A 15,402-nucleotide genomic window follows, 5' to 3' on the forward strand; every position below is an offset into this window, starting at 1 on the left:
TTTTCTAACCAAATACCATCCCACACAACTTCTCAAGATATCCCACCTCACCAAACCCGATACCATTCTCTAAGGGGGCATATACTCATGAAAATAAGTTCCTACAAATTGAAAATGTTAGAGTACTAAAATGACATCACATAGCCAAAAGATCCATGAACCTTGCCAAGATGTTTCACGATGTGTAACTTGTGTCTTAATAGGATTGGCCATGGGACAAAGACCTCCAAGTATCCGCCCATTTAGCTACAAAAATACTCTCTTGAGTTTCCACATCAATCAAATAGAGACCTCTCTCATTTTTGTTGAGATTGCAACAAGATGATGGAGCTTAGTGAAAAGAGTCACCTTCACTAATTGGGCCCGCAGGCTATTTTTGGCGCAAGTCTATTTTTAGACTATGTCTATTTTTAGACATATGGATCATGTCTATGGATTGCAGGTTGCTGTTTATGGATGATTGATCAAGTTGGGAAAAAATAGATGGACTTCTATTTTTGATGAAAGTGTGAGTGATCACAATGTGAGTGATCAAAGTCTATTTTTGGACTGGCTGTCAAAATTAGAAAAGTCAAATATTATTATCTCACAATAATATTTGGACTATAAACTTAATCGTATTCTCTTGGAGCACTTCAGTTTGAGCTACAGAGGTGACACATGCAGCTGTCAGAAGGAAATACGCTTTTCTTATGAGTCAGTTGAGTTGTTGCATGCATGACTTCAGTTAGAACTCAATCAGTTGAGTTTGGTGGAGTTGATTGTGGAGTTGATGGAGTTGTGTTCAGTTTAGCTTTGTTAAACTGGTTGTATTTAGTCTAACTGGCAAATAGACTAGAGATGAGTTGGGTGAATTAGTTATTAATTAATTCACAAGTTATTAACTCATAATACAACTAATGAATACATCAGTTAACTCAGTTGCATGTCAGTGCATGTTCAGTTCAACAGGGACAGGTGGTAGAGAATCAGATTGCTATCAGTTGTGACTATAGTTGTGCACCAGATCTTGCACAATCAAGGGATTGAGTATGCCAATGAGTTTGCTCACGTATTTGCCCACATTATAGCTTGTGCTCACGTCCAACAAAGTGTGAGTGACTATTTTGCAGGTGAAAAACGAGTTTGGTGAGTCATTCTCATCAGTTCTTGAGCAGGTATTGAGCAGTGGAGGCAGGCAAGCAGTGGAAGAGATTTGGAGATCAGATCTGAGCTGTATTGTGTGTAACAGAGGTGGAGATACTTGTGAGAAGTATTATGCTGTGTAATGTTACATGACTCAATCATTAATATACAGATAGTTGGGGTTTTTAGCGAGATGCTTTCCCCGGGATACATACTGTGTTAATGTGTGAATGCTCTTGATGTTTTATTGTTATTGATGCTGCTATATTGATGATCAACGTAGAGGAGCTTATGTATTGTGTATGTATTCCGCAATAGTACATGATCAGGATAATCTCCATTGAATATGTGTTAAATTATTCAAAATTTCTACAATTTTTGGGCATAGTATAGACATCCTATATCACCATCAACAACCCTTGAGCCCCACAATACATGGCCCACAAATACGACTATAAGCATTGATCTAATCTATGAAAGTGATCTTTGTTGGCTAACTAGTAGGTCCATGCAAAAATGAATGCTAAGATGGCTCACTATATCTATTATATGTGTAAAAGTATATGCTAGGGAATTCCAACCTTGGAGATCATCAAGGTTGACCAACTAATTGTTGGTTTTGTGATCAGTAACAATTTCTCCATAAACTTCACAAAAAATGACCAAAAAACCTCTACCAACATCCACTATTTACTATTCATAAAAAAGAAAAAAATGAGTCATCTACAAAATGGTTGTTCAATATTTTTGAACTATAAAGAAAATAAACACGTCTTTACAACCATTGCACCCTTTACTAATATTGCATGTGAAGAGATTTGAACAAATAACTCAAGACATTTTTTATCGACACATAAAGATATGACACCAAAGAACACCCCTACTCATTAAAAGGACTAGAGGAAAACAAGGAGTTATCTACCGAATGGAAGAAAGTGTTTACCATCCAAATATACACCTTGGACCAAATACTAACAATTGATTAAAAAGAATAAATAAATTGTCTCTTCGTGGAATGACTGAGTGGTTGGCACAATGGAATGTTATCCCCACCACCCCATTTCAAATCATATGAGGGAACATCTTTGGCCCATCACCCATCATCCATCACTGTAACGAGTTACTGATTCACCATCATAAAAAAAAGAAGAGAAAAATTAAAAGATCCTAAATATTGATTAAAAAGAGAAGGTATAGTTTTAGTTTCTCTTTATAGGTTATCTATTATAATCATTTAAATGTGCGGTATTATGGTTTCTTTTATGGGTGGTTTTTTTAGGACTTGTTTGTCTTTTTAATATTAGTAAGGTTTTGTGCCAGAATTGATTTTGTAGTGAATGTGTTTTCTTAGTCAATTAAATATTGAAAAATGGCAATAATCTAAGTTACAGAGCTTCCGTTACAGGTCTCTATAACCCTACTGTTACACTAGACTCTCTCAGCCAAGAAATTGTCAAATGTATGGATCTGGCAAAAGAGGGGCTCCACGGAGTTCTTTTGGTTCTTTCCGTTAAAGATCGATTTAATGCCGAAGAAGCGACTATTTTAGAGACCTTGCAAACGTTATTTGGTGAAAAAATTATCAGTTACATGGTGGTTATCTTAAGTGGGGGTGACGAGTTGGAAGAGAATGAACAGACATTAGAAGACTACTTGCGTGGAAGCCCACGTTTGGTTCAGGTTAGTTTTTTCACTTTTCTTACAAAAGTTTTATTTCATGAAAAACGATATAGTATTTGTAAATGATGTTATCATTGGTGGGTGGTCAAGCCATATTTAGCTATTTATAAAAAGTGTCTTAACCAAAGAGTCATTGTCTTGAACATGAATGTAGCAATTCAATCTATTCAAATGATTTTGTTTGATAGTTGAAATCTCCAAAATCACACCACCACATAAAATATAATAGCAGTTTGAGTAAATGAATTTATACAATTTATACTGTGTTTAAAATTTAAAGAAACATATCACTAAGGTCACTAACCGAAAGTCTCTATGTGCTTATTTGTAAATTATTTCTCAAATTAATTCAGTTTGGATTTCATGTGACTTAATATTTATGACAAACCAAAACAATGTGTGTAATTGTTTCAAAAATGAAAATACAAGGGGAAATAAAATTTTCTCAAAAATATATTGATTAACTAAATAAATTTATTTATACTTGAGTTTGAAATAAATTGTAAAAGGAGAAATTACTTGAGTTTGAAATAAATTGTAAAAGGAGAAATTACTAACTTATATAGAATTATATGAAGGGTTCAAAGAAATAATATGAGATTTGCTCTCTACCCTCTACTTCATGATCTTAGGTGTCTATGCGTGTGAAGCAAGAGGTGGTGCACATATATCAAACAATTGGATTTACGACATACAAAACATTGCATGCATATTAACATTATAGAATACCTTATGGAGTGCCTTGAGGAAGTTAGTGCATCCATGGTAAGAAGGGTTAGAGAAGTTTGTCTTTAGGGCTCGAATAGCAAAGAGGGGCATGGTTGCATTATGGTGGGTGTAGATATTGAAACCATTTGGGAAGTTGAGTAAGATGTGGTAGAGCATTACACTTCAAAAGCATAGAATCAAATCACAGATGTCATGGGTCTTCATAGCAATTTCCAACCAATTCATACACACCTATTAATCATCTAAAAGGATAGGCTACATGTAAAAGGATGACATGGGAAATGTTGCCCCTTGGAGTGTCATCCATATGTAAGCAACATAAAACCAAGCGTCCAAAATAGGGTAGCAACTACTCCTATCAATAAGTTCCTTTCAATCACAACATGCCTCCTTCACACCTCTGGCACGTCTCCTTTCCCTGTTAAATAGGAATTGAAAATACCACTAGTAAAGCCTTAGTTTCGTTTGTTTCTTGAAAGATTTCATGGAGACTAACAACCCTTGTCTCTTATACCTATGGCTCTAGTGGAATCAAGTTCCTTAACCTATAATCAAGGTGGTTGGCCATTTAAATAATATGATGACACTTAAGGTAATACCTTAGTAGAGTAAGTGCATTATATTTATTCTTCCAAAGCCTGGGCTCTACGTTAGACTAGAAATTCAACTCACCCAAGAAATAAGTAAGGTGAACAAAAACCTTATCTTCCCCTCATTTTCTTCCTCGAGTATGTGAAAAATTCAACCTAACAACCTGCACTAAGGAATGGTGTATTATAGGGAATAACTCATAGCCATTGTTTATTGATATGTTGATAGACAAGAAGAGTTCCATAGGAATGCTTCCCAAGCATGACACACATATTTAAATAGTATTATATGCATGGTAATTTGTGTACATGTACATGTATGTCTCTGTCATTCTGTACTATAAAGATGGAAAGCCACCAGAACAAAGCTTATACAAGCAAAATGCTCCAACCCAGGTACTTGCAACATAATGAATGAATATTTTTACAAAATAATTATCCCATTTGCATTATTACAGTTTAATTTCAAATTTGAATAGTTTATTTTCTAAATATCTATATCTCTCTAATAATTGCATTGAGCATAATAGTGTTACAATAACTACTTTATGTATAAAAAACAAGTTCTTATTTTTTGAAATATTTATATCTCTCTAATAATTGCATTGAGCATGATACTCTTACAATATATACTTTATGTATAACAAACATATTCTTAGAGAAATGGATAAATAAACTACACCATGACATTTTTTTCTTTATACTTGCATATGAAACAGATAGTTCAAGAAGACAAGTCAAACCTATAAGAAGATGCAATTCTTTTCCATGGTTGAAATGACATCAAAAACCAAGCTCTGGCACTAATCATAGTCATGAACTCCAAATGGGGGAGACAAAATTGTTTTTTCATCCAAGGCCACTTGGTTTTCTTAACAAACATGAATTATCATCGTAGATTTTAGGTTCCTATGGTGTATTTTTGTAGGTAAAGAGCTTGGATTCTACATAGTGATGTTTGAAGGATATAAACATTTCAAATCCATAAGAGGATCCATCTTTGGGACAATGGTCCCTATTGGAGTGCCTCCTTACGTCCGAACACGCACACTTTCCAGTTGCTTACTATTAATTATTCATGACTCATTTTATTACTAAGTAAGCCCCATATATTTATTACTAGAACTTCAGAAATGGCATAAAGGGTATCACTTCGTCTCCAAGATCTCTCATCAATGTGTGTAGTAGTAGATGTGAAAAAAAAATGTTTAAATCTCTCACCTACCATCTTGGAAGGTTGTAGGTGCATGAAGGTTGTAGGTGGAAATTTTAGGTAGCAAGTTGATAACCATTGTCTTTGAACATTGTATGTGCATGGAGGTTGTAGGTGGAAATTTTAGGTAGCAAGTAGGTAGCACCTCAACCTTGATTGCATAGTAGTTCTAGTTCCAAGTAGCACTTCAATATTGACTGCATAACCTGCTTGCAACAATGATAGAACATGATTATTCATCATAATTCAGAGCTCATGATTACTCATTGTAATTCAGAGCTTGACGAGTTAGAGTCCAACAATGTGCAAACCAAAATGACGAATGGAATTTTTTTTTAATTGATTTATTACAGCGGACAAATCAAAGAAATAAATCTCACACACTAGGGAAATAAAATCAAATCAACATTCTCTTAACCAATTTTAAATTTGATTTACAAATTTTAATAAATGGAAAAATGAATTTGTTTCAAAAATAAATGTAATTAAAATTTTAACATAACCTTTGGGTGTCACTCCAAATTTTAGTTAAATAATATAAGGTCAATGCATTTTGACCAAGATGCTATAATTATAGTCTATGTGGGGCAAGGACTAATAATACATATGTCTAAACAAATGGTGAGTCAATATATCCTTTGATATTATACCATGAGTTATGCACACGAAAGTATTAGGAGTGAAACATTAATTTAATTTTGCTCCTTTCTTTGTTCTTCTAAGACCAAGGTAGAAAATGTCACCATACCCATGTTTCTATGGCTGACTAATAATGTCAAATAGATTCCTTTTGCTTAGATTTAAGTTTCAATTTGATTTTTAAAGTGTCGACATTTATGGTATGCATTCCTATTTTTACTTATTCCTAATCCTAATCTTGTACTAAACATATTACATTCAATTATGTTCTTAGTTTCAACCTAACATAAAACTTATGTTTAGTAGTTGCCTTGAGCTACCCATGGCCCTCTATTTCTTTCTGATGAAGCTCATTAGAGTCTCCTCCCCTTTATATTCCAAGAATAAATGCTTTCTTGTAGCAATTTCCTAGGCTTTTCAATTTCTTTAGTTTTCTAGCTATTAAATAAGTATATTGTTTTGCTCTTTTTCTTTGGGATTTATTCTTTTTGGGCTACTTTAATTTTAATTTTGAATGGACAAATGATATATCCAATATTGGATGGAAGAACTGTTTTCTTTAATGCATGATTTTGTCATTAGGATTGTGCTATTGAACCTAGATACCCTTTGGGATGGTGTAATCCACATAATTAACTCCTACCCTTGAGCTCTCCTTATGAAATTTGAACATGAAATTTGAAATTGATAGGGACTAAACCCCACACAAACTAATTAGTTTTAAAAACATAGGTCATTGATCATATAAATAAATTTTGTATCTTATTTTCTTCTCGTCCTACATATTCCTTTTTGGTAGTGAACACATAGAGAATTGATGTATGAGTTCTTTGACTTTATTATTGTAATATTCCCTAGTATAGTTATGTATTCCTTTCTATTTTAATATCAATTTCATTTATTTTCTCTGTGCGTATTAACTAGAGTTGAGGTGATTTAATTAATATTAGATTGAAAATATATGAGGAAAAGTTTCAACCTTAAGGGATTTACTTCTTAGTAGAGCATGATAGTTGTGCACTTAAGATATTTGTTATTTCTTGGTGCATCATAGAATCAGAGTTAGATGGATCTACACTTTTTTTCGTATGACATGTCAAATCCACGTTAAACATATAAAGAACTTGTAACTCCCCCTCCCAGCCCCTTGGACTTCCCAAGCCTAGTGGGAGGTGTTACTTTTAATTAACCCGAACCTCATGATCTCACCAAGAAAATGGTATTACAAAATTTATTCTCACCAAACATGTGTGAAACTCACTTTGGATAACACCATTGTGTTCAACTCATCAAGAAATTTTTGGCAATATGGAATTTTCCTCAATCTGACCTCTGGATTGAAAGTTATTCCCATTTAAAGTTTGGCCCCTAAAGCCCTCTGACATCAACAAATATTTTCCATGTGGCACTCACATGAAACTTCTACCTCATGTGAAGTCCACCGTGGAAGCCACCATGTCACAACACCTTAGCACCACCAAGTCCTGTGTCAGTTCTTAATAATGGAACCCATTCAATCCTCCACTGTGAACCATACATTTTAACATCACTAACAAAGATGAATTGTCATCCTACGAATTGTATCTATCCCATTCCCATGGTAGGAATGCATCGCTTGAATATCTATTTTTGATGAAAATGATATGGACCATTGGATGCATCAAGTAATTTTTCGCAACTTAAATCTTGACCAAATTTTCACCCATTGTAATATAGAACCATCAAATCTAGTGGATGATCAACATTAGATCATATCAGCTTTCAATGTCTTATTTAACTCTCATGAAAGTTCGGACTCGATACATAATCTCAATTGTTGGATGAATAGGCACTAATCTCTACCTCTGCCACCTGTCTTTTAATGGCATGTGAGTTAAACCCCCACGTTACCCAATTACATAGCGTCATGCTACCATTAAGATGACGTTAGGGTGACACCACCCATCTACATGGTATCCTCTGGTAGTGCAACATGTCATTCAAAAACTAGCTACTTGGACATCCAAAAGGTCCATATATGCTTGCCACATGTCTCACTGACAATGTGCTATGTTGGAAATTGTGCCATGTCCCAGGTACACATTGTTCATGTCCTATGTGGCATTCACCACCTTAGCTAAAGCCCTAGGACCCACTGGGCCTCGGACCACCATGCAAATATCACATTTCCATTTAACAATAAAAGGGCATTCTATCCCAACCTCTATCAATAGTTCCAATGCACTCTCGAAATGGGTGAACCCTTGTCTTCCTCCATGGCATGATGAAATTTTTTTACGGTAGGAGACGAAAAATTTCCCCTCTCGTGCCTCCTATCGACAAAAACCACTTCTTCCCAAAAACCCTTAGAGACCTTGGCACAACATGACATGAATATCTACAACAGATGACATAAACCTTCTTGTTCTATTCCTTTTGTTAGTTTACATATTGGTCATTAAACACCAGCCTCTTGTCCCATGAAGGTACATCTTCATTCCCCAAGATGTAAATGTATCTAAAAACAAATGTAAATCATTCTATAGTGACCAACTTATAAGTATTGAATACTTCAATGGCGTTGGAACACATTCTTGGTGACAAGAAATATATGCACCATTAATATAACATGCAATTTCCTCACTAAAATCTTCATCATTTTAGGTCCCTCGCTCCCTCACTAACATCTCACACATTTGACATAGACAGAGTAGGGAATTAAAACTATATGCATGCCTAGCAATAACCATTTATCAGATTCACGGATATGGATTACCATATACACATCGACCATCGACCTTCAGCATATATATATATATATATATATATATATATATATATATATATATATATATATATCACAAATGTCCATATTATTCATGGCATAACAAAAAATAGAAATCACCCACAGTGACATTCAGATGAACTCAACAACAATCATACATACTAGATAAGTATCCATGCATTCAAGAGATTATCATCAGTCACAGGGATCTACAATCCATCAACCCATGAGAACAATCATACAAGCATCTCATCATAGGAAACCAAGAATACACCATTCCTCCATAAACAATATTCATACATTTATTGTTGTAACCCATAACAATAGCATTTAACATTCATGACATAACAAAAGTACAATTAGATACACTTATCTATATAACTTGATGAATAGAAGTTGAGGGAAGGACTTAAACTCTCCACCCAACTATAGGTTAGCTACACTACAATATTTCTTGCAGCTGACCACCCCTGAGTTGGATTCAGATTCTAAGGAGGTAATTGCTTAGGATTTCTCTTACCAACAACTAGTCAACACATGGTAAGAAGAAAAGTCCATTTCTTAGGTGATTTCTCAATAGCTCGAGCTATAACACCATATTGACTCTTTATTCAGTAGAACACCAACCACAAGGGTTCATCCAAGGCTCAGTGATTTTAAACTCAATTATATGAGAAGGAATATATATATTATTAGGGAGGTTTATCAACTCTATTAGTATTGTAGGATTAAAGATTCCACTTCCAAGAGATTTATCAACTTACTGAGAAAATATCTAAGTGTTTTATCAGTTGCAAGGCTAGTCATTACCCATGTGTTTATCAACTCTCAAAGAAAGCACATAAAATTTTTAATAGACCTGTCTTGAACTTGAGTGTCTCAACTCCACTAAAATTTCTTTGGACAATCAGTTCATGAGAACATTCCCAAGCCTTAGAAAACATAGGGAATACCATCCCTAAACAAAACATAGGTTATCATAGGCTATCTCTTCTTTTTATGTTCACATCCACTTCCAACTCACGCTCTACATTCTCCTTTCTAACAAGCTTTATCTCTTGCTCATATCCATGTGTTTGTCTACTTGATTGTTTGAATGAATGCCTCCATAATGCTAGAATGTATCTCCTCTTCCACACCTTCTCTCCAATCAGGCCTTTCTTCTCCTACCGTTCCATGTTTTTTAACCATGCCCACATATTTATGAGAACCAAAATTGCATGCTCATCCTTTTACTCAAGAACCCATTCGCTCAATTCAATGTTGCACCAACAATTCCAAATCCATTAGGGAGATAGGTGGTGAAAAAAATATATTGGTTCGATTTAAAAGAAACTCCGCCTCCTCGGTCCTTTGAATATGTGTCCACTTCCATCATCCAATCAATGTGTTACATTTCCACATTATTTACATGAATTATAATTCATAGCAATGTTTACAAGATGGATTAGAAAAAAGTGTTGTCATAGGCCCCACCCCATTATAGGAACACCGTACTCGATGTTCTATACTTGAATATGACATTCATCATTGTTTTATGCTTGAGCATGAAACTCAATAGTGATCTATGCTCGAGTAAAAAATTCAACAATGAGATTTACATACACACAACTTTTGTACATTCATTTACATAATGAATAGAAATGGGAAAGATACCCTCATTCAATTAGTCATTTTCTCAAGTGCTTTCATCTAGTTCATAGTGCCTTTAATGCACCTCGTCTTACTTGATTACTTTATTTTCGAAGAGTTATCCTCTAATTTCCAATCATGCCATCCATTGTGCCCAGTGCTCCTTTAGGGAATAATTCCACTCATTTCTTCCGAAGACACACCCATTACATCTTTGATCATAATCAATATGCTCATTATTATTTAAAATCAATTTACTTTCCAAGTTTGACATCCCCTTCTATGCTTCCCTGGCCCCTTAGGCGATCCATCCTAATCCAGGATTGTCTTTGAAAGGCCTAAAAGTAAAAGTGCTCAAAATCTGATGTAGACAATGCCATGTGAAAGATCTTGATGAGACGATTCCAATGCAACTTGAATCATGTTGAACAAAGTTCGTATGCAATATTTATGCAAATCTAAAGCTTGTGCCAAATAATGAAAAGGGAGTTTGCAGGGCTGCCACATGGCAGTACTAGGAAGCACCATGTAGCAATGCACAGGTGATGGTGTGGTAGCTTGTATGATGATGTGGTAGGTGATGATGTGATAGATTCGGTGTGATGAAGTGGAAGGTTGAAAAATTAACACATGGAATTGAGTTAGTAGTGACGTGGCCAGCTGAAGTGGCGACAAGTTGCAAGGTCATGGGTTGACATGTGGCAAGAAGAGGTTGATGTAGCATCGAGTTGGGTGTTTACTGGGTTATAGCTAGACTAGTGAAAGGCTTCCATGTGGCCCAGTAAAAGGGTGCAACATGGCACCTAAAAATGGGCTAGAAGGTTTGAATGTCAAAATTGTTAAATGGTTGGATACCATGGGGTTTGAACCCTGACCTTAGCAGAGATCAACCAACAACTTAACTGTTGGATCAAAGGAGGATGTTGTAATAATGGCTAGCATGGTTTATATTTAACAATTATTATAATTGGGAAGGCTAAAAGGGGGTAAGGCCGTGGGTTTTCCCCAAGACCTCCCTGAGAGTTGTCACTTTATCAACACAATGTTATATTATGATGTGATATGGTTGACCCCGATATCATATCATAACAACGTTGTTGTGCTAGATTGGAGTTATCATTGCATCCTTTGGGAAAATAGTTGGTTACAATTGTTTCCAAAGAGGGAAGCTTGAGGGTTTCACCTCGTAAACCCCTCAAAACAGACCGACAGTGAGTTCAATTAATATGACACCATGTGCCATATTCATTGGACAATGTATTATATTGTTTAATATAATTTTTATTTACAATGTATTTGCAATGATAGTTTTGAAGAAAGATCATGATAGCCATGGTGGTTTGACCTTCCGCTGATTGTATCATATGTTCTTAAATATTAAAATACATACCATCACACCAAGACATTGGAAGGTGAGAAATAAATATGGCCAAGGCTTTCTATTGTGTTTTTAAACCTGTGTAATGTTTGTAAAAATAAAAATATTTTAGAGCTCATTTTGTAATAGCTAAGAAGGAGAATTTGATGGTGTTCGGAGATCACTTCCTAGTGGTAGAGAGATGAGCTTTTGTGCAAGTTTTGGGAGGATTTTTATGATGCAACAAAGTGATTTAATCTTATCATATGATTGATAAAACAAGGCCACTCCCTTGGAGATGATACCCAGAGACATAGTCCACACTGGATGAACTTCGTTATTAATTGGTTGTTGTGCTTCCTTTCTCTTCTTCCTGATTCTATACATTTCTTCTTAATTTTTAGCTTCATTCAAGTCCTTTAAAACTTGATTTAAGTTAATTATGATCATATTTTAAACTAGTTAAAAGTAATCATTCACACAAATATTTTAATGAACTAAGTCATTAACGATCCCATATCATGTGGTATCAGAGCAGTTTGATGTTGGTTTGTTAGTGTGCATGATAACTAGGAGAGAATTAAAGCAAGGTGAAGGATCACTTCTTAAAGGAAACCCAAAAATTGGATCGAGAAGCCTCACTTGAAGAGAAGAAATGTCGTCCCACCAAGGAGAGGAAAATATTTTTAGTTTTGAGGCAGAGTTTCATAAAATTTTCATGGTAATGAAGGCCATGGTGGATGAAATGTATTGGGAATGGAAAAAGACTTATTATTATCCTCCTTCAAGTTCTCATTCTTCTCACTCTCCTCATTCTCTTGATGATTTTGAGAAAAAAATCTCAAGGTGTTGGGTTGAGTTTGTTAACCAAGATGGGTTATGAGGGAAAGGACCTTGGAATTGATGGCCAAGATATAATTAAACCTTTAAACGTGGAAGAAAGACCTTGCTATGTGAGATTGAGGTATGGTGAAGGGGAATGCAAAGCAAGAAATTCTCCAAAGGATACACCATCACAAAAACAACTAGTGAGTAGTAGTGATGACCATCAAAGGTATAATAAGCATGACTATTATAATTTTCCTTTTGATTACATGAAGATTGGCATTGTTAAAATTTTATGGCATAGGAAACCATGCAATTTTTGAGGGTTATCTAACCATATCATTTTCAAGTATTGGAAGAGGATGGATGTATACAGGAAATATATGTCAATCAATAAGGGGACATGACATGAAGACCCATGTCCACAATAGAAAAAAGAGGGGTAAGAAAGGTTGGATGTTGAAGAACCTTTGCACTTGTTGCAACAAAGGTGGACATGAGGAAGCTAAGTGTTGGCAACTCCATCCAAATCTTTGTTCGAAGAAGGGAAAGAATATTGTACATATACAAACAAAACAAGAGGAGCAACTAGATGAAGAGAAACCATTGGGCCAGTGTGGCCAAAAGTGGATTCAAATATTCATTATAGTTTTCTTCCCTTACTGAATTTTCTATGTGAATCTGTCAAGAGGATGAGAAATATTGTTAGCTCATTTTCATTGATATCATTGTATTTGTTAATTTTTATGATATGTTGTATGTGGGTAGTGGCTAGGGTAACATATGCAGAAGGATGTGGGAAAATGAAAATGGGTAGAAATATGGTTTTAGTTGTCATAATTGTTGTGCAACATTTTTTGATGAAAAAAGTGCACAGAACAAGGTGGACAAATATTAAACAAGTGGGGAGGTGTTTCCCTCACTTGGTGCTTGATTAAAAATCTTTTAGAGGTCCAAAATCCTATTAATGGGGAGGAATGATCTAAGAGGATCTTAGAAAGGCCAAAAATTCAAAGTATTCAAAACCTTATGAAAATAATTCCATGTTGAATAGATTGATGAGATGATTCCAACAAAACTTGAATTGCATCGAACAAATCATGTATGCAAAATTTATGGCAAACTGAAGTTCGTGCCAAACAACAAAAAGAGAGTTTGTGGGGTTTCCATGTGGAAGTAGTAGGAAGTTCCATGTGGCACTATATGTATGATTACATGGTAGTCCAAATGATGATGTGGTAGGTGCTAATGTTGTAGATTATGTGCGATGACATGAAAGGATGAAAATTAACATGGCATTGAGTTGGCAATGATGTGGCAAGATGAACTAGCAAAAAGTGGCAACATCATGGGCTAACACGTGACAAGAAAAGGTTGATATGACATTAATTTGGGTGTTGAATAGGTTATAAATAGATCAATGAAAGGATGTCATGTCACCTAGTCAGAGGGTGCCATGCGACACCTTGAAATGGGAAAAAAGATTCAAATGTAAAATTCTTTGATGACTGCAAATCACAGGGTTTGAACCTCGACCTTGGCAGAGATCAACCAATGGACTGACCATTGGACCAAAAATGTACATTTTAATAATGGTTGGAAAGGCTTATATTTAACATTTTTTATAACCGGGAAGGCAAAATAAAGTAAGGTCATGGTTTTGATCTCGTGACCTCCCCAGTAGCTGTCATTTTATCGACACAACCTTATATTTAAAATTTGATGTGATATGGTTGAACCTGAAAGCATGCCGTAATAGCACCATTGTGATAGATTTTATCATCATAACCTTTGGGATTAGAGTTGGTTACAAATGTTTCCAAAGAGGGAGGCCTGCAAGTTTTGATGACCCTCAGTATTACAATAAGAATGTTGAAACTCTTGAGGGACTCAACTTCAATTATCATCCTGAGGTTTGTACAAACTTAAGAGACATCAGAACTATAAGTGCAGCAGGAAATATATTCTATTTTGGTTGATATTGTGTGATTGAAGAGAATTTAAAATGCATAGAGACCACTTTTTCTATATAGTCTATAGGGAATGCTCAAAAAACCAATGAATAGTAAATATATTTATTATAACTTGCAAGAAAATAAACAATAGAAATAAATCCTATTCTATTGTAGAAAAGTAAATGACAAAAGGTAAACCCTAATCTAATTGTAGGAAGGTAAATGACAAGGAGTAACTCTACCCTGTTTTTCCAAATGTAAATATATGCTAATGTAGGAAAGTAAATGACTGAAATAAACCTATAATACTGCATGAAAGAAAAGCAAACCACTTCAAGAATACTAAAGGAAAATAAATCCTACTCTATGGTACATGATAAATCCGTTTTGCAGCTAAAACAAGACATACAAACAAAAAACCTTAATTGCATAAAGAAAGATATAAATACTAGGGTAAAGTTATTAAGGGGTCTTTCAACCCCTAAACTCCATCTCTAGGGTCTAATGAACATTTTGAAATGCTGAGGAATGATAAACAAGCTTCTGGTGCAAATCTATAGGCATTTTAAGGAAATATGTGTATTGTTAAAGGATGACCCTGTTTTGCTACAAGAAACATACAAGGGAAAATTTATGAGGTCTAAATGTGGTTTGAAGAGTGGAAAGGTGGAGGAAAGTTGTGGAAGGGTAGATAGGTCCTTTCTAAGCTTAGGTACATCCAATGGATCAACTCATGTAAGGAAGAGTCAAAATCAGGGGTTTCTTGTAGCTTGGATAGGAAAAATCTAGCTTGCTGGAAGATTGCTGAGATGTATAACAATGGGTGAAAAGATGATGTTTTAAGTGAACTAAATGCATCAAAATAGCACTAACTTTTCGTATGGAACACTAAC

At 34.9% G+C, this 15,402-nt stretch overlaps 1 protein-coding gene across 2 annotated transcripts in view; it reads left to right on the forward strand.

Annotated features, from left to right (window-relative positions):
* LOC149263156 (immune-associated nucleotide-binding protein 1-like) overlaps positions 1-15,402 on the forward strand; it is an 83,186-nt gene that overhangs the window by 46,047 nt on the left and 21,737 nt on the right. For both annotated transcript variants that reach the window (XM_089387256.1, XM_089387253.1), the window contains exon 2: positions 2,531-2,805. In XM_089387256.1, coding sequence (XP_089243382.1) covers positions 2,531-2,805 — 275 coding nt within the window. The remainder of the gene's footprint in view (positions 1-2,530; positions 2,806-15,402) is intronic.

The sequence above is a fragment of the Pinus tabuliformis genome, chromosome 6, assembly GCF_031772625.1.
Source record: "Pinus tabuliformis cultivar Carrire ecotype Pingquan chromosome 6, CPIR1, whole genome shotgun sequence".
Lineage (NCBI taxonomy): Eukaryota > Viridiplantae > Streptophyta > Pinopsida > Pinales > Pinaceae > Pinus > Pinus tabuliformis.